Raw genomic sequence first — 21,629 nt, 5'->3', positions numbered from 1 at the left:
ATTTTAGCAAACCTGTGGAGCCCGATCGCCTTTACGACTGCCTTCCCCACAATCTACGACCGTCGGTGGGATCACCGGGCCATCAAGGAGAGTCAGGTGGACGGAATCCATCTTCCACCACTCATTCCGAGCATCATGGCAAAGGTTTAGAAACTGCTGTTTACACTACTCCAACTCTCATTCCACCTCGGATTCTACCCATGCTACATGATTTAGCCCAACAAATGGTTCAAGCTGGCCATCAACATCAGTGTTTAAAAAATTACAGGTAAACAACTTTTGCATTGGGAATACTTGAATTAGATCACTTTTGAGAGATCCAAGCCACTCATTAGGTGGGATCCACAATGCAGATGGCTTGAGCAAAGAATCTATAGCTGGTCTTATTTTTGTGGGCCACACATATACAAACATTGATTTTTTTACCATTTGTCAAGAGAGATGATCACATTCAACTAGGGTGGCAATGGGCTGTGTTTGTGTTGCTCCAGGTTAGTCCGGCCCAAACCCAGAATGGGCCTGACCTGGCCAAAAATGATAAAATTCCTATTTCCCATTTGAAAATTTCCAATCCATCTATTGATCCAGTGGGCCATGCATGTACAAAGAAATAGACATTTTAAAGGAATGAGACCAACCTTCTACATTCAAGATAGATGGGTTGTCTAATCATGGATCAGAATGGCATATTTATAGGCTATATATAATCTGTTGGGCAAGACTTGGTTGGGATGGGTCTGGCTAAAATGACTTGAGCCCAAGCCCAACCCAAAAATCAGCTGGTCCAAGTTAGGAGGTCCAAGCTGGGCCCAAAGCCAAGTTGGGTGGGCTACCTGCCTTACATCCAACCGGTCGGAGAATAAGTTGACATGCACTCAATGGATAGCTTCCAACCCATCTTGTGCGTGCAATGCTAGGAATAACTTCTAGCCTCTTATGTGTTGTGCAACCCTTGCTCATGGTATCAGTATCATTACATGTATCATTGGCCGAGGATATAGAAACATGTATTTATATTATTGTTGATATTTGAAAATGTATCACTGACTAAGGAAAACATCAGGTATTATGGGAAAATTGATGAAAACTCTTAATGAAATATTAAGAGATGCTAAAATACACATTTGTATATTTGAAAATAAATAGTTGGTAACAAGTTCTCCTTTAATAGGGGCTTAAAAGCATGTAATGTGACTCAGGAAAATATTGGAAAAACATGAAGAAATTTTCAATGATACCTTAGTAAATGTTAAAATACACATGTTTACATATTTATGAATCAAATAATAGCAAAAAAGGTGCATGTATAATAAGTTCCCTTTGATGGGTACCTAAAAGCATGTATTGTTGACTAAAGAGAATATTGGGAAATATGAAAAAAAATGGTGGATCGATCATCTATCCATCAAACCATGCATGCATATAAATACATACAAATGCGCCTGCATGATCCATCCATCCATCCATCCATCCATCCATTTAACCATCTATGCTTGCATACATGCCTATATACATATATACACATGTACATATAAACACATGCGTGATCCATCCATGGATGCATGCATGCATGCATACACACATCCATCTATCCATTCATGCATGCATGCATACATCCATCTATCCATGATGTGTGCATGTGTGTGCACACATACATGCATTTCATCATACAACCATGCACCCATAAAGAAAATTTTGAAATGAAAAATTTTAATTAATAAATTTCTAGCCATATTGATACACCGGTATAAGCGACATCTAGAATTTATAAAGTAAAAAAAAATTGTGCCACATTAGCGATACATTGGCAATATATTAGCGATATATCATCATTACCTACAATTTCATATACTACCAGTGTTATCCCAAGTTCGTGATACCGATAGTGATATTCAATAAATTGTGTGCAGCATCAAGATTAGCTTTTCATTCATCATTGCCTATTAATTTATTTTGTACATGGATGACCCACCTAATGAGTAGACTGGCCTACTTTTTCAACGAAGTCATCTACATGTGGGACCAACCTCTTGAGTGACTTAAAATCTCACACACAGAGGCGACATTGGCATATGTGATGTGCAAGTATAGCCAAATGCTCCAGTGAGAGTGCACATAGCTGGCTAATTTCCATTTCCTTTGCTTATAAGCAATGCCATAAAAGAGTTTGTCTCTTTTCTATGAGAAATGGTCAAATTCCTCTAAATTGTAATATGCAGGATATTCAATACAATCAAAAGGTGGCCTGGATTGCTGCATGAATATGCCATCAAGTAGTGGGAACTAGGCCTTGTATGCAAGATGCTAAGAATTTGAATCCCCTCAATTGATTATGATGAAATTCTTATCCATTGATTTCCATTAGACATAATTTTTGGTGAAGTATAGACTTTGGACAATTTATTTAGCTTCTTTATAAGAGTTTTTCTAATTCAATATGCATTCTATAAGATTTTGTAATTGAACTTGAATTATAGTGTACCATTCAATGACAAAATTAGTGGTGAATGTGTTTTTTCTTTTATTCATTTGATAAGAAAAAAGAGAAATGCATGATTTGTTGGGTTAATGATGGTGTTAGGAATACTAGTGTCACAAAGCACTATGATTTTTAGCTCACATGACATTCAGATGTATATAATACGAAATTTACTCTATGATTGATGGATTTTTGAAATGCAAAAGTGTAAATTTTAAAAATCTAAAATTTAACCCCTAGCTCACATATTATCAAGTTTATAGAAATGAATTGAAACAAATGGTTATGATCATATCTTTACTTCTCCAAAAATTGGATGATTTGATGCTATTCCTTCAATGATAGTCTCACCTTGATCTATTTCTAATGACCAGATAAAGAGAGTCCTCATCTTACCACACTATAGGCTTGTGGTAGAAGAATAGAAATTGAGATTTGTCGAAAGGGTGGACTACACTAATGATTATCAAGATGAAAGGGAGGAGATCACTCTTCTCTCTCTTCTTTTTGTCCCATTTTCTCTTGTTTCTTTCTGCATGGGACTTCCAAGTTGAGGAAAGAAAAGAGGGCATGTGACTCTTGTACCTATTCTCCATAGGGATATAATTCTATATAGCAGGAAATTAAGGAATACAATATGAATATATTATAGTACTCCTAATTCTTATGAACTTCAATTGCTCTACAGCATCAAAAGTCCATAATCATGCTTATCCCATATACCCAAATGAACACAAATCCTTTCACTATTAGTAGCATCCGCCCTTACTACAAAGTTCCATGCAAGAAGAAGAGGTCAACCATAAGAAGATATGACAATTAGATTTCCATCGAATTTAATTAAAACATTTTAACAATAAATTCAAAAGATCTAATGATTGAAATTGAAGGTAATACATGAGATTTTGGTCAACTATTTGTAGCCCAATGAAATATTTAATAGATAAAATACACAATAAACCAAGTCTTGAGCCACTAGTGGATCCCATGTTGAAATGCATCGGGCTTCAACTTAATCTCGATCCATGAATCCAATCATACCCATTTCAACTAATTTTGTGGCATCAAAAAGTATGTCAAAAGACATTATAATGAGACCACAAAGTCCTCTGCAACCTCAATGCAAGGATAAGCCCAAGCTAGTGCATGATCAATTAATCATACCAAGCATAACGGGCCTCTTAATACGTAATATGATGCAATCCATCCGATGCAGACAAAAATTGCACTTGATTATAGTGAAGGGCATAGGCAGTTAGATGCTTTATGGTAGAGATTAATTCATCCCAACTCGTATTTAGTTTTCTTCACATAAGATAGCCAGAAACTAATCTTAGGTAGCTGAAATGGATAGAGTGGTTATGAAATTTTGGGTACTTAAAAATGATTGTTAACACAACTCTTTCTTAGTTATAATGATAGTTGTGTCTACTTAATTCTTTTCCCCAAAGACTTACTATATAGATTCTATAAAGGGATCTATATTAACCAACTAAACATAATGTGTCCAAGTTTCCATACATAATTAATAAAGTCATTAATGACTTCACTCTATTCATCGAAATGAGTTACTAATGACCAATTCCATTAAATAAGATCTATTGGCTTTCTAAGGCATGCACACCTAACAACAACTCGGTCATTAGTTTTTTTCTATTTTTATTTTATTTTCCTATAGATTATATATATATATATATATTTGCTATAATTGATAATTTAAAAATTGATTGGGAATTAAAGAAACTTTAAAACATTAAATGTAATATCTTCAAGCTAACTACAAACTTCTTAAAACACTTTGTCCATGTTATTGTTTGAGTTTAAAATATCAAGCCTCTTTCATGTTGCAATAGGGGTTAGATGGACTTCAAAACTACATTGAAGGTTTTACTAGTAGGAGTGATCCTTCAACTCGAAGGCATATAATGTTTATATAATTGCATTAAGGAGGTATAGAGTGGTTCTTCTACAAGAATTAACCAAAGAACATTAAATCTAATTCTTTGCTTGGATGTAAATTTTGATAATGTCAATTATAGTTGTCTTTAGTTCATAGGAGTACCATACTTTTAAACCTTGGTTTAAATATTGCACCCATATAAAAATTTACATAACAGTGAAAAATATCCACATATTATAGAGTTTTCTCATTAAGTTATCCAATATGATAAAGCATTAAACCAATGACACTGCATTTATAAAAAAAAAAAAAAAAAAACATGCTTTTAAAGAAAATTCTTAATAACTTAGCTTAATAAACTCCTTAAATCTTTTATTAATATATTGATTGGCTTCATGAGAAAAAACTATAAATCAACTTTAATCATACCATAAAGCATATAAAATCACAAAAACATGCTAATGGATTTAACTCTATAACCCAAATACCTATTTATATGGCATTTTCACCCCCTCCCTTTCTCCCGAGCCTGATTAACAATATGGATGATGTCTTTGTTACTGGACACAATTTGGAAAAGATATTTTGTATTTCTTTTGAGCCGCACACAACCCATATTTATGCTAAAATGGAAGAGAAATAAAAATAAAAACATGCAGAAGAATAAGATACAAATGAGCTGAAATACAGAAACAGGAAGATACGGATGAGCCAGAATACAAAAAAGGGAAGATATAGATGAGCTGGAATGTATAAGCTCATATCATGAGTCCGACGGGTTTAGCGTCGGACTCATTCCCTCAACACTCCCCCTCAAGCTCGGTCTGAAGACATTCGAAAGGCCAAGCTTGGAAGTGATTGCGTCATGCTAGTCATGTGAAAGAGGTTTAGTGAAAACATCTGCCAGTTGGTCTCCAGTGCGAATATGTGGAGTTACAATTTCATGAGACTTAATTTTCTCTCTAATAAAATGACAATTCACCTTAATATTCTTTGTGCGCTCATGGAAGACCGGATTGGTAGAAATGTGAATGGCAGCCTGATTATCATGCATCATCTGCATAGGTATAGATGGAGAGAAGCCAAGCTCGGTCAGGAATTTCTTTAGCCAAAGTAACTCACAAGTAGTATGGGCCATAGCCCTGTATTCAGCCTCAGCACTGGATCAAGCAACAATTGGTTGCTTCTTACTTTTTCAAGTAACCAAATTTCCTCTCACAAACGAGCAGTAACCAGTTGTAGATTTCTGGTCATCTTTGGCACCGGCTCAATCTGCATTAGAAAAGTGGAAATAGACAAGTGTCCATGTTTGGAATAAAGAAGGCTCTTACCAGGAAAGCCTTTGAGATAACAAAGAACACGATAGGCAGCATGCAAATGGGCAGCCCGTGGTAAGTGCATAAACTGATTAAGCACACTCACAGGATGAGAGATATCGGGTCTGGTAATAGTCAGGTAAATAAGTCGGCCAATGAGTCATTGATGAGGACCAGGATCAGAGAGAGACTCACCATGGAGAGAAGTGAGCTGATGATTGACCTCAAGAGGAGTAGCAATAGGTTTATAGCCCAGCATGCATGTCTCATTGAGTAAGTCCAGTGTATATTTCCTCTGACATAAGGAAATACCATAACGAGAATGAGCAATCTTAATGCCGAGAAAATAATGCAAGGAGCTCAAATCTTTTACCTCAAAGGTACTAACAAGATGTGATTGAATGTCAAATATAGTAATAAAATCATTATCCATTACAATGATGTCATCAACGTAGACTGAGACCACTCTGAGTCCATTGGTGGTGCGCTTTCAAAAAACGGAATGATTGGAGGTACACTGGTGAAAGTGGGCAGTCCGCATGGCATGAGTGAATTTGTTGAACCATGCCCGTGGTGACTGCTTGAGGCCATAGATGGACTTGTGAAGGTTACAAACTTTATGTTCTTCCCCCTTATGACGAAACCCAGGAGGTAAGGATGTATACACTTCTTCATGAAGGTCACCATGTAAAAAAACATTCTTGACATCAAGTTGATGCAGTGGTTAATCCAAATTTGCAGCCATAGATAAGAGAACCCGAATAGAATTCATTTTTTGTAATTGGGGCAAAAGTCTCTATGTAATCGATGTCATAAGTCTATGTGAAGCCTTTTGCAACAAAGTGTGCTTTATACCAATCAATGGTACCATTAGGTTTATGACAGTGTAAACTTAGTTACAACCCATAACATGTTTTTCGGCCGGTAAATCAACAAGCTCCCATGTTTGAATTTATTTATTTTTGGTAAGGCATTCATCTCCTCAAGCATAGCATGCTTCCAGTGAAGATGTGTCAATGCCACATCCACTTATGTAGGAATAGAGATAGAATCAACATTAGCAAGAAAAGTTTTGTAGGATGGATATAATGATTGATAAAAAATGAAATGCTGAATAGGATGAAACGTGCAAGGACTAATACCTTTCCCTAGAGAAGCATAAAGATCCGAGTCAGGAGTAGACCTAGGAGCACCTGATGATGGTGGAGGCAATGATATGTTGGCTCGCCCTTTTCTATGGTGATGGTGGAGGAGGTGAGGTAGGGGTCAGTGAGTCTAGCAAAGGGATAGGAGTAACGTGTGGGGATAAGAGGAGATGAATTCTTCGGAGAAAAAAAACTGAGAGACTTAAAAAATGTCGCATCTAGAGTGATATAGTGATGACCAGTATGAGGATCCACAAATTTATAACCTTTTTGGGTAGGTGAATACCCAACAAACATGCAAGAGATGGATCTATCTGATAACTTTGTTCGAGAGGGAGAGAAGTCATGCACATAAGCAGTGCAGCTGAAAACGCGAAGAGGAATATCAGTGACATGGTGAACTTTCTTAAACAATGAAATCGGAGTCTGAAAGTTCAAAGTAGAATGAGGCAGTCGATTAGCCAAGTAGCATACAGTGAGAATTGCATCTCTCCAATAGCGTTTGGGAACATGCATCTCAGTGAGGAGGCAACGAGTGATATTCAATAATTGTTAGTTTTTTCTTTCTGCCATCCCATTCCGTTGAGGAGTGGAAGCATACGTGGTGTTCGACTTGATGCCGTGCTGACGAAGGTAGGAAAGAAAAATAGTGGAAATGTATTCGCCACCATTATCACAATGAAGGACCTTGACTTTTGTATTAAACTGATTAATCAACCAAACATGAAAAGATCTAAAAGTTTCAAATATTTCACTTTTATTTTTAAGAAGATAAATCTATGTCACCTTGGTAGTACAATCCATAAAAGACACAAAATACCAAAATCTCATGGAGGAGGGAATAGGAGCAGGTCCTCAAACATCAGATTGAATGACATAAAACATAGAACCAGAGTCTTTATTCAAGACTAAAGGAAATGAAACACGTTTCTGCTTGGATAAAGCACAAGTACCACAATGAAAGGTCTTAACATCTTTGTGGGAAGCTAAAACAGGAAATAAATTGTGTAAAATGGAAAAGGCGGGATGACTATATCAACAGTGACATTGATAAAAATCCTCTTGAGTGACTGAGAGAAGATGGGCTGCAGTTATAAGTTGAACATCAACATCGAATCGGTAAAGACCAGCACATTCACGCCCACCATCAATCATCTTCTGCATCCTGAGATCTTGAAACATATAGTGAGATGGAAGAAAAATGGCAGTACAGTTAAATTGTTTGGTGAGTGTACTAATGGAATGCAAATTGGAGTCAAGACCCGGTACAAGAAGGGTCTTGTGAAGGGAGACAGTAGAGGTTAGAGGAACAGTTCCTCACCCCGCAATGGGAGTAAGGTTTCCGTTAGTTAACATTTAATGATCCTAAAATCGAATTGGAATGAAAAGATAAAAAAATGTGAGACATACCAGTCATATGATTTGTGGCCCCGGTGTCTATGACTAAGGGCTGGGAAGAGGAGGAGGCAGGAGTGGATGTACCTAACCTCAGGGAACTGGAGGTAGCCATGGATTTTGAGACCGAGAGGCCAGCCTTCTGGGCGATCAGGTTCTCATATTCTTCTTGTGAAATCTAGACCATAGTAGTGGAGGAAGTAGACGGTGTCTCTTCAGATTCAGTAGCAGGCAAATTGGCCCGTTAGCCACCTGACGAATGACCACGTCCATAAGTGAAGCCTCCCCGCATGGGATGTCTACCATGTTTGATCCAGTAATTGTCCACCATATGGTTAGAATGTTTGCAATGAGTGCAAAAAAGAGAACCACGACCATGGCCTCGAGTTCCACGACCACGGCCGTGATCATAAAAAAAAAGGACCATCAGCCTGTGCATGATTGAGGCAGGTTGAATCATAACCTACTTTCATTTTTCTTCTCTTGGAAGTTGAGCATAAACTTAATTCAAGGTCATCGTCTTAGCATTGTGAATGATTTGTTGTCGAAGTGTCTCATAGTCATTATTAAGGCCATCTAAGAACTTGAAGATCCAGCGTAGCTCATGTCGTTTCTTGATAAGAATTACATCTCGAGAATAATAGGTATCTTCCTCATCATGATAGGCAAGCTCCTCCCATAAACTCTGGAGTTTAGCATAGTACTCTGTGAGGCTCTCGTCATTCTGTTAGAGAGAGGCAATCTCCTTCTCTAATTGAAAGATATATGACATGTTGTGCGCATCGCTATAGAGTTCATGGACCGTGTCCCATATTTCTTTTGCCGTCTTTAAGAAAAGAAGGCCACTCCAGACATTATCGGCCATGGAGTTCCATAACCATGACATAACAATCATATCATCAGATTCTCACTCTGCTTTCTTGGAATCTCCATTGACTGGACAAGGAAGGGTCCCAATGATGTGGCCAAGTTTCCGCTTGCCGCTAATAAAGATGTAGACAGGCTATTGCCACTAGAGAAAATTGGGCCCTGTGAGACGAGAGGATGTGATCTTTAGACTTGGATTTTCAGACTATCTGAGATCCACATCATGAGAAGACAAAATATCGTCAGAGTCCTTTAACGATGCCATGGAGAAATACCAAGGTAGAGGAGAACCAAAATATATATATTTTTCTTTTCTTTTCTTTTCTCTCCTTTTTTTTTTTTCAAAATGCAAAATCCACCATTTTTTTGAATCTCATAAAGACAAATATATGCCGAATAAAAAAGAGTAATAGATTCAGATCATCTGATTCAAGCCTTCTTTGGGGATTTGGTTGCTCTAGTACTATCCTTAGCTTTATCAAATTTCTTGCGAAGAAGAACTGAATGGATGTTGAGAAGAACACCACCATGAGCAATAGTCACACCAGCCAGCAACTTCCCAAGCTCATTGTCATTTCTAATAGCGAGTCTTCTTGTTGTCTCTTGCAGCATTTCCAGTGAGCTCTGAAACCTCTGCTGCCAGATACTTAAGAACAACAGCAGTTCGAGTGGCCTGTGTTATTGCTGCTAGTTGAGGCTCAGATCTTGCCATTTAAGCCATGGTGGTGTCGCCCTGTTCAAAGGCATAGAGAAGAAGATAGGGATCTGCTTGTGATGCCCGAATTTGGTATGTGAAGATTAGGTTGCCGGTTTCAATGGTGATGCGGCGGTGGAGAAGAAGGTGGTAGTGATGCAGTGGCTGACAGAGATGGTGGTGCTGCACCGGCGGAACTCACGTCTCCTCGGGAACAGCCCGCTTTGATACCATATTACAGGACACGATTTGGAAAAGATATATTATATTTCTTTTGAGCCACACATAGCCCATATTTATGCTAGAATGGAGGAGAAATAAAAATAAAAACATGGAGAAGAAGAAGATACAGATAAGTTGGAATACAGAAACGGGAAGATATGGATGAGTTGGAATGGATAAGCTCATATCACGAGTCTGATGGGTTCGGCGTCGGACTTGTTCCCTCAATAGTCTTGATTAGTTCTATTAGGATTGTCACCTATGGATGTAAGGACTCAAAATTATCATTCGCTATCATATGATCTATGTTAGAATTCTCTCCTCATTTTCATGAGTCAAATGATATAACATATTAATATTTTTCCACTTGAATTATTGTATAAGATGTAGAAATTATATCTATATATATTTTTAAAACTTTTTAGTAATAATTTCAATTCTCTTGGCCTTGGTAATCACTTTGATGACTCAAGCCATTATCTAGAATTGTTATTTAGAGAACATTAATGGTCTGTATTTATGTAGGTAGAGAACATTTTTATGCTAGTTATTTGTTCATTTGTAATTGTGAGGTTATTTAACTATGCACTAGTGCTTTCATGCATCTGTATTGCTTTATAAACCCATTTTTCCACTTCAAATGGCTTAGAAATGTTCGTGGCAATCATAAATGCTTATTGTCCAAAAAAAATTTATAATTAGCTTCTTTCTTTGCTTAGAGACATCCGTGCTTCTATTTTGGAACAAAGCCTTCGAAAATTGGGTGTAGAAAAGCTTACTAAAGATGATGTGCAAAAGATGCCATGGGAAGTTTTGGAAGCTAAAATTGGAAATTGGATTCACTTCATGCGGATTGCTGTAAGGATTTGTATGAACTCAACTATCAAGATATATTTCTTTTTTTTCAATTGTTTGATTATGCTTGAAACAGGTCAAATTGCTATTTGCGGCAGAACGCAAAGTTTGTGATCACATTTTTGAAGGTATTAATACTATCAAAGATCAATGTTTTGCTGAAGTAACTTCAAACAGTATGGCTATGCTCCTTAGTTTTGGAGAGGCTATTGCCAAAAGCAAGAGGTCACCAGAAAAGTTATTTGTACTTTTAGACATGTATGAAATAATGCGTGAACTTCTGCCAGAGGTATGATCAAATTTCCATTTATACTATTAATTTGGTAACATGGAAAGCTATTTGTATGATTTTTAATCCTTTTGGAAGAATGCCTTGTAAGCAATGGGCACTTGGATGAATGAAACATAAAATATAAATATAAAAAAAATTTACAATAAATCTTAAAAAATAAAAATTTGATTCCACTAGTAAACTAGATGTTTGATTTGGAGTGCAACTTCTATAAAAATGTTAAAGAGTCAATTTTCAAACAATAAGAAGTATTTGTAACCTTAAAACACTACGTTTGATAGCTTTTCTTTCTGAAATACATCGATATTCATAATGTTTTAGTAAAATAATGGAAATTGACTTTTAATTCGGCCAAGTTATATACTTGGCTCATTCAAGTGGACTTTTAAATCAAGTTGTTGAACATTCAACATAAGTTATTTCTTTTTTAGAGTGTGGGATATGCTCTACTCTATTTTGTACTTCCACTGGTTACAAGTTTAAATAAGGAGTCATCTCGCGCGATGTATTTAGGATAACTTATATTTAGAGAACCAGGGATATAGGATGTGGCTTTTATTAATTAATGTCAATTTCTATTATAATATATGAAGCTTTTATGTTAATCCATTATTTCAAGAAATGATGCTTATTTGTTGAATTTTCTATATATTGCTTTACTCATTAATTGACCATAGACAAATTTATCTATCACCTAAATTAATATTTCGAGCAGATAGAATCTATTTTTGAAGGCAGAGTTTGTACCGAAATGAGAGAATCTGCAGTGCTTTTGTCAAAGCGACTGGCCCAGAGTGCAGAAGAAACATTTGGCAATTTTGAAGAAGCGGTTGAAAAAGATGCTACTAAAACTGCTGTCCAAGATGGAACCGTTCATCCTCTCACTAGTTATGTAATTAACTATGTGAAATTTTTGTTTGAGTAAGTGAATGCCATCATTTTTTTTAAAAAAATTAGCAATTCTTTTAAATAGTGGTTTGCAACCTTATTTTACAAGTTTTCCAATATTCTTTCTTTACTTTTGGTTTTACCTTTCTTATAATCTAATTAATATTGTCACTCACCCGACAAATAGTTGTGACATTAAGATGAATAATTTGATTTTGGTTGGTCATCATTCTCATGTGTAAGAGTATTTCTTTTATTATTTCTCTCTTATTTATATCTTAATGTAGCCAATCAAAAATCTATATAAGCTTGGTAACTTTACATGCTTCTAAATCTCAGACCTTTTACAATAATGTTAGCACATTTGCCCACATAGCACAATTACAAAATTCATGCCATTCGCAGCACGCCTACTATGTTGGATGCCCTAGCTTAAGAATTGGGACATTTCACTCATTAGGAGTTTACTTAACAAATAAATGTATAAGAAACATGGCTCTAAGAAGCTATACGGTGTGGTACACTTGATGGATGCTCAGATGTTCCTAGGCATTGGCATGTAGAGATATTAAGATCTATATGCAACTGAATAAGAGTATTTGGTAGAAAGTGGCTTATAGTCTCTCTTTTTTTTTTTTCCTTGCAGGTGTAAATGACTTTGAAAGAATGTATTTATGCATTAATATTTTATTTATAATTATAGTGACTATTTTGTACGATATGATTTAAATATATGTAACTAAACTTGTGAAGTTTTTATATGTTACTAAATGAAGTGGCGCTACTATAATAATTATTTATTGGCAATAATTAAAGTTGGTAATAAGTCTATAATACTCATTATATATTGTAAATGTTAAATCTTGGTATTTTCTAAACATTGAAAAAGTATTTTTCCCCTTTGATAGCTAATATATTCATAAGGAAAAAGATAACATCGCAAACAGACAAAGAAATTCTTTTGACAATAAAGTCTTACATATAAAGTTATCTAATTAACTTAGTTTGTTTTTAAATTAGGAGTTTAGGAGTCACAATTTTTATTTTTTAAATAAATTGAGTTGCTTAAGGTAGGCTTCCATTAATTTTTTGTTCACTCTTAATTGCTCGATTTTATTAGTCCATTTTTCTTTCGTTCACTCTTTTATTGCTTTAATTCATTATCAGAGTTTGCATGTCCTACAAAATAGGTTTAATAGTTATTTTTAATGAAATCATATCTTACAAAATTATATAGTAATAATCCTAGCCAGGACCTATTCCATCTAGATGCAATCAAACATGGTTTGGGAATCCAAGGTATGATGATCTAGGAAGCAGCAAGTGGAGAAGGAAACTATAAACTTAAGCTAAACTTAAAGAAAAACTCAAATCCCGAACCTAGAGCTTCCAAAAAGATAGGAAGCAAACGTAGTTTCAATCAGTATCGAAAAGAAATGGTACATAATTCCTTTCTTCTTCCTTATCTATGCAGAACCATCTGTCATTCAATAGAAAGTTCCTCAAATTCATTTAGTATAAGGTTTCCCATTATTGGCTTTGGAATAGAAACTGAAGATCTTGGTAAAGTGTGAGTTGGCAGGGCTAGGTCGGTAGTCGCACAAAGAAAAGGGATTGAAAATGATGAGATTTTTTTTTTTTTTTTACTCTTGTAGCTAGGTTCACCGCTATCAAGACTATGATGGTTGTGGCTGTAAAGAAGAATTTTCCAATGCATCAGATGGATGTGAAGAGTGTTTTTCTCAATGGTGATTTGAATGAAGAATTCTACATAAAGCGATCCCAAGGAGTCAAGAAGAGATACACCCTGATCCATAGGTCAAGTGGTAGACTGAGTGAAAGATACCTCGTTTCAACACTGAGGTCTTGGTAATGATTACCTAGTGGGGGTGGCTAACAATGATGTGTGAGCTGACAGTGTGGTGTACAAACAAGCTAACCAAAAAAAAAAAGAGTCAAGAAGAGATTAACAAAGCTTGTGTGTAGGTTGAAAAAGTCTTTTTATGGCCTTTTGCAAGCACCTCATACCTAGAATTAGAAGACGTGAAGATAAGTACAAACACAAGTAACACTCGTGCTCCACACACAACATTCCAAGCCACACTATGGGAAACTACCTTTAACATTCTACCTTTAATATGTGACAGATCTCAACCTTGAATTTGTAATTTCTTCATGAACTCAAGCCGACCTTCAAACTTCAATCTTCAAGACAGATAATGGTAATAGTGATGGTGCCTCCCGTCATGAACAGCCAACCCACCCCTCTAGAAACATGAAGAGGGATTGGGCTTTGGGGTAGCTTTGTTTTAGCGCTTTCGTTGGTCACAATGTAGCCGTAAGGAAACCTCTAGCTAGATTGAATCCTTCCTTCCCTCCACCTGAAGCAATAACCACCTTTTCTTTTTTCCTTTGACAGTAAGGAAAGCAGGACATTAGCTTCAACTAGTTCAGTTTGAGTATTTTTAAAGAGTAGTTGTATTACTAGTTGCCAGAAAATCAGTAATGCATTCATTTTCAAACAAACCTTGTACTCCTTTATCTTTCTAAGCCACTCTAGCTAGCAGGGAATATAGTTCAGTAAGAATAGCTTTATAAGGGGAGCTTGCTTGAAGTTGGGTCTACTTGGTATGGTCTTGGACTGAAGCAGGCATTTTTTCCTCATCTCTAGTAAGCCGACGAATCTATAAGAAGGGAAATGGTGAATGGGGAGCCTACTTGGCCCAATGATCTCAACTCACTTAATCAGCACCTTTTACCCGAGAGGAGCCGGATATGATCATGCAACCAAGAAGTTTGAGTAATCCTTCACCCTATGGAGGAGGCATACTAGCCTGAATAAGATGTCAAGCTTCAGAAGAGATAAATAAAATTCAACCTCAACCTCAACACTGTCTTATAGGCTTATAGGGCGCTTCTTTTATACTCTTTGTAAAATCACATCTTGCTTTAAGTTGGGTATGACCAACCACTCTAGACATACAATAAATGTTAAAAACAAATAATTAGGGCACAACCATCATCTTAATTTAAAAATATGTCTAACAATATTTTAAATATATCAAATGATTCCAAAATATAACATATGAACTGCCTCCCAAAATGTGCCCTTGACATAGATATTACACAACGAGTAAAGCTAGAGACATCATTTTTCTTAAATAGTTTCATTTATCTCCCTTTACTAAAGCTTTTCGACCACTCCACTGACATGGCCTTGAGATCATTGGGACAGGAAGCTGGAGAGCAAACTCAAGGAATGTCATATTCTTTGATCTTCTTAATGAAGAGTCATGCATATAATATGAAGTGTAGAAACTCTAGTGCTTGATTATGTCATAAGGAGCAATTACGGTTAACAATCATTCCTCTATGATTATCGACCCAAGTATAAAATTTTGTATGTCTAAGCTTTCAAAGAAATAAATAAATCTTTTATGTGATCTACTTATATTTTCCTATCAAGGATCCAAAAGGATAAATAAGTAAAAACGATCGGTGAAGTTTTATGCAAGGAACCACTTTCAATTAAGTTAAATAGTAGATATGCAAAGTAAACTCCTATATTCTCCATTTCATCATAATTCTTAACATACAAAAAAATTACACCTTGACTCTTATAATAATGATTTTTATCAATCCATTCATTTTAGTACTTGTCCACCCATCTTAAATTATAAAAATTTCAAATATTGGCTTAGTATCTTTTAGAACATTTAAATCTCTTTTCAATTTTTTACTATTCATTGTTCAAAAATCTTTTCAAGCCTTTTTAAAAGATATACTTTTATAAATCTCCATGTCATCATTTGTTTTATGGTTATTGTTATGGGTAAATCCGAACCGAGCCGCATCGAGGCTAATTCTGGCACCAAAGAGCAATGCCTCGGACTGATAAGCTTCAGACCTGAGGTGAGCATCCGAGGGCTCGTGTAGAGCTACGACGCCGACCTGGGACTGGAAAGAAGTCTTCGCACCTTCTATGAGCAGAACCTCGGAGCGGTGACAATACGTCCACGCCTATCTGTCCTTTGCAATAGTTCTCACGAAAGCTCGAATAATAGTAGCCATCGTGCACTCGTTCATCCTACATCCAACCCGAACCTCTTTACTTAGCGTGTCAATGATCAGCTTATCCATGGGCTCGGGTGCTTGAGCAAGATCTCAGCCACGAGGTCGGCTCGGACAGGAACCTGATCGACGACAACATTAATAGACAGCCCAGTAACGCACAACATGAGTAATGCTTTGGACACGATCTCCGGGTAACTACCGACGACTGCACGCGTGTAGTTCTCGCGTAGTGGCAATTACCGTGCCGAGATTATCGGACATGTTCAAGATGACCCTCAGGTATAAGTATGAATCATTTCTAGAGGAACAGGTACGCAATATCTGGTACTCTCACCTTACTCTACACTACTGAGACCCCGTTTCCTAGCTTGACTTTGGTATCGGAGGCTCCCCTACTCTAGCCAGGGTCTCCTTTGTCTTCTATTTGTGTAGGACTAGGGTTTGCTCCAAGCACGTAGAGCTCGGTGGAGGGTGATCCAGATTTTTACATTGATGTTTTGGCGCCGTCTATGGGAAGAGAACAAAAGGACAAGTTTTATAAAAAATGGAAAGAGGAAAGAAGAAAATGCTCCCAATAATGGCCGCGGAGCCTGAGCCAAGTGGGCAACATCATTCGTCTTCACTACTGCATACCGAGTCGGCTCTGACTAGGCCGTCTCAACGAACTCGAAGCCGATGAGGTAAATACAGGGCCTTACAGAATGAAGTGCAGATGCTGAGGGACGAGGTCATTCGAATGAAGGAACAACAGGTGCCTCTCAACCCAGAAGAGATGGCCCCGGTAGCTGAAGAAGAGCCACTGCTCATAAGCACCCATGCCAAGGCATCCCAGAACCTGTCTGCTTGAGCCCCGGATCCTACACGACATGTAGAGCCGACCTACATATCAATGATCAGCGGTAGCCCCGACTGACCTCCGCCACGAGCTGGAGAGGAGAAGAAGGGGCAGAACGCCTGAGGTTGAAGTGGAAACTGCGGTGGAAAATCGGAACCCGTGGGAAGCTCAGTTGGATGAGCTCCGAAATCAGATTAAGACTCTGCAACGGAACCGACAGAATTCGGCTTTGACCGCAGTGGAAGCGATGATGGAAGAAACTGAACCTCCCTTCACTAGCGAGGTCATGAGTGTAGAAATACCTCCGAAGTTCAGGATGCCCCCCATCGCTCAGTAGTCGGGGTCTGGTGACCCCACAGAGCACGTGGAATCTTACCAATCATGGATGCAGATTCAATCCGCCTCGGAAGCGATAATGTGTCGAGCCTTCTTAATAACTCTAACTGGGGCCACAAGGAATTGATACCGACAACTCAAGCCAAGGTCGTTCAGCACCTTTGCCGAGCTCAGTAGGTCATTCCTGACCCAGTTTATCGTTAGCAAGAAGAGTCGGAAGCTGTCGACCCACTTGCTTACCCTCAAACAGAGGAGCGGGGAATCGTTGAAAGACTACATCTCCCATTTCAATGAAGAGGCTCTGCAAGTAGACGACTACTCCGACAAGGTGGCATTGTCCGTAATGATTAGCGGACTCAAGGAAGGGAGATTCCTGTTCTCGATAGGGAAAAATCCTCCGCTAACCATTGGTGAACTTATCAGCCGCGCTAAAAAAATATACTAATGTCGAGTTCTTCTGCTCACGCAAGAGCAACCAGACCTCTGAGTCCTCATCTAAAGTGAAGAGGCTGAGGGATGAAACGGTGCAGTATGTAGACAAAAGGAGGTCAAATGACAATGCCTCCTGGGACAGGAGGCTAAGTAGGAGGTCAGAGAGCAAGTTCAGCTCGTACACTCCTTTAAACACGTCTCCAAAGTAGATCTTGCTGGACATCTGGGATCAGAGGTTACTGCATTGGCCGAGTTGCATGAAGACAGTGGTAGGCGAGTGAGACAAATGCAAATACTGTCGCTTCCATCGTGACCACGGCCACAACACTAGTGACTGCGTCGACTTAAAGGAGGAGATCGAGACCCTCATTCGCAAGGGTCATCTACGTTAATACGTGAAAGAAGTGAGGCAGATTTAGAAGGATGACCAGCCCAGCAAAGCCGCAGACGAGGCCACGGAGATCCGAACAATCTATGGTGGCCCGTTCTGTCACGCCCCAAACTCGAAAACCGAGCTCACAGAATTCCTTATCGCCGAATCTAGCACCAACAGCCTCCGTAATGCCCCATTCTCGGGTCCTAGCACCCATATGCTAAATTTCGATCCTAAGATCCTAAAAGGAGGATTTTCAATATGATTTTTTTTTTTGTAATGGAGCATAACCACAAGCATAACCAAGTCACAAAACAACACTACCACATATCCACTATAATGAAACATTTAAGTACAATACGAAAAGGGAAATACAAATATAGATATCAGAACTCCAAAATCTCAGCTGCACGCTCTGCCTCAATGCTTCTGCTGCATCCTAGCGTCACTTGCATGCAACGGTCATGCATAAACTTGTAGAAAGCTTAGAGGGTGGTGTAAGTGTGTGCGCAAGGTATATGCCAAGTATACGATATCAGAGTAATGCAAAATATGCTGGCAAGTCCATGAATGTTATCAGCCATACCAAGGCTATGCGATGCAAGGCATAAATGCTATCGGCTATACTAAGGCTATGCGATGCAAGGCACGAATGCTATCGGTCATACCAAGGCTATGCGATGTAAGGCCTACATGGCCAATGTCATATGCAAGATGCAAAACATACATGCCAGTCCTCATCAAGTATATATATCAGTATAGTTTTCCTCTGGGATATCACCAGGGTCTAGTACACTCCACATTGACTACTGCCTCCCTAGCCGCACAACCCAACGAGTGGAAGAGACCACACTATTGGCCTGACTAGTAGTCTGCCAATATCTACTCGGCTCGTCAATAGCAGACCCATTTGTGAGCTGGTTAAACTCAGCCTATCTTACAACCTCCTCACTCAGGAGGATAAGGCCACACCCCCTTCCAACCAACCATGACACAGTGAGAGATGCGGTCTACTGGTATTCGACACTCGTGCGCTCATGTATCCACTCAGTCTAGACGTTGGAGCATCTCTTGGTACCAAAAGGGTTTTAGGACTCTCACCCAAGGACATCTTATGTGCACACAGTGCTAGAACTAAGTATTTTCGGTATCCAAATCCGACCATTCATGATGTGCCTGTGGAGGCCACGACCCTGATGTCGCTAGGGTGTACAATGATCATGTCACACGAGATGCGAGATGCATAAGTCATATTATCTAGTCATGCATTAAACCTACGCGTACCGCACGATCAATGGGGCAACTCCATCTCACAGGGAGTCCCATAAACATCTCAACCCCATAACATATGTTATGATCAATCATTCCTCATATCATGTATACAAATGATGCGTATGGGCATGCATCATGATGTTATACTAAGCATGTTCTCAGTGTGTCCTACTAGATTAAGTACACTAGCATGATTATCAGATATAACATGCGAGGATCGGCCTTAACCGCTATGTCACTTACAAGAGTAGGGGCTGAACACTATGCCCCACTAGACATATAAAAGTCTTTATGGAATGGTCCATGTTAGACTATCATAACCTATTCAAGGTACTAGCATATCATATATTCTAAGGTGAGGTCCCCTACAAGGACGGTGGATCTAACCCACGACTCGAGTTAGGCTTCAACAGTGGATGTACCAAATATGATACCACATATTCTTCTACTACAGCAAGGGTGATGATGTACTAAATAAAGGATGGGCCTCAAGGTTTGGGTTAGCCTAATGGGTGTCACTAACATAAGTGGGGGCCCAACGGTTTGGGTTAGCCCACTAGGTTAATGGTGGACATGGGCTTAACAATGGGCCTTAGGAAAGATTACAATAGTGGACATTTAACCACCATTGTCTAAGGTGCGGTCCATTTGGGATTGGAAGTCGGAAATCACAGTGGGGCCCTCAGCCCTCTAATATCTAGAAAGACAGATGGGTTGCGTGTGTGTCACATACATCATGGTGAGTCTCACACATCACAATTGGGCCTCACACATACAATGGGCCTCACATGCATCACATTGGGCCTCATACATGGGCCACATATACATCACAATGGGCCTCATACATGGGCCGCATATACGTCACAATGGGCCACGTACATGGGCGGCATATACATCACAATGAGCCCCTCACACGGGCCAAATATACATTACAATGGGCCTCTCATATGGGCCTAATATACGTCATATGGGCCACACAACAGGTGGACCCTGCACAACTAGCAGGTGGGCCTGCACATCCCAAATAGGCCCCACCAAATGAACATGGACTACATGGATGTACAACACACACATCACGGTGGACAGTGTGTATACAACACATATTTCATGGTGGTTTTCCACCATCCAACAAGCTGGATGGTGCAGATAAATCACATGCATCACGGTGGTCCCACGGCCTAAGGTGGACGGCCTAGATATACAACACATCATTAGGTAGTCCCACGGCCTGAGGATGGACAGTTTGGATATAAAACATACCTCATGAATAGACTCACAGAACTTGTTAATGTCAATACAGCAGCTGTGTAGCTGGTGTGACCCACACATATATGGTTTAGATACAACACATAAGGGGAGATGGGTCCCACGTCCATTAACTGGATGACACGGATGAAACACGTACATCCTGGTGTATCCCACCGTCCAGATGGACGGTGAGGACAAACACATACATCAGTGGCCCCACCGTCCATTGCTGGACGATGGTGAAAGTAATACATATATCATGTGGGTCCACGTGGTGTGGCCCACCCACTATATATATATATATATATATATTATATTACTATCCTTCTCCAATGTCCAGGTGCACTAGACGGACGGTATGGATGTAAGATACATACATTGAGGTGGGTCACACTATCTAGGAGGCTGAACAGTGTGGATAAATCACATGCATCATGGTGTCTCACGTGGGTGGGCCACACGTGTTTGGATCAAGCTGCTATTTGTGTTTTCCCTTCCAACAGGGCATGCCCAAACGAGCAGCAAGGTGAATAACAAAGTGGGCCCCAGTTGGACAGTGGGTGCGTCCCACTTGGTTGGATGGCGTGGATCATCATGCAATATCAATGGTGGGCCATCAAACCAGGGAGAGAGAGAGAGAGAGAGAGAGAGAGAGAGAGAGAGAGAAACGTGCGATGGAGGGCTCCGCCACTATGAGCCCTCCCTTTCATTTAAAACATACATCAAGTGGGTCCCAATACATGTGGGCCCACCAATCAAAATCAATGGTGGAGATCCCTTTTCCATAAAAAATGCAAGGTCTAGATGACCTTTTCACACTAGGAAAATAAACATCATGATGGGGTCCGTGGAGAATGGCCCCATCATGGGATGAACATATGAATCATGGTGGGGCCATCGGCCACACCTGGGGTCCAAAGTGAGATCATACCATCGATCGGTAGGCCCCACTTGGCCCATCATCAAAATATAATTCCACTCCTACAAAACACCCACCGATTCCACT

At 39.0% G+C, this 21,629-nt stretch overlaps 1 protein-coding gene across 1 annotated transcript in view; it reads left to right on the top strand.

Annotated features, from left to right (window-relative positions):
- The window catches only part of LOC131235473 (exocyst complex component EXO70A1-like), a 50,820-nt gene that overhangs the window by 7,515 nt on the left and 21,676 nt on the right, over positions 1 to 21,629 (top strand). Inside the window, exons 4-7 of the mRNA XM_058232659.1 lie at positions 8 to 268; positions 10,738 to 10,876; positions 10,950 to 11,162; positions 11,881 to 12,086. Coding sequence (XP_058088642.1) covers positions 8 to 268; positions 10,738 to 10,876; positions 10,950 to 11,162; positions 11,881 to 12,086 — 819 coding nt within the window. The remainder of the gene's footprint in view (positions 1 to 7; positions 269 to 10,737; positions 10,877 to 10,949; positions 11,163 to 11,880; positions 12,087 to 21,629) is intronic.

The sequence above is a fragment of the Magnolia sinica genome, chromosome 19 (genome assembly GCF_029962835.1).
Source record: "Magnolia sinica isolate HGM2019 chromosome 19, MsV1, whole genome shotgun sequence".
Classification (NCBI taxonomy): domain Eukaryota; kingdom Viridiplantae; phylum Streptophyta; class Magnoliopsida; order Magnoliales; family Magnoliaceae; genus Magnolia; species Magnolia sinica.
The sequence above is the reverse complement of the archived record's forward strand: the minus strand, read 5'-3'. Positions and strand labels throughout refer to the sequence as shown.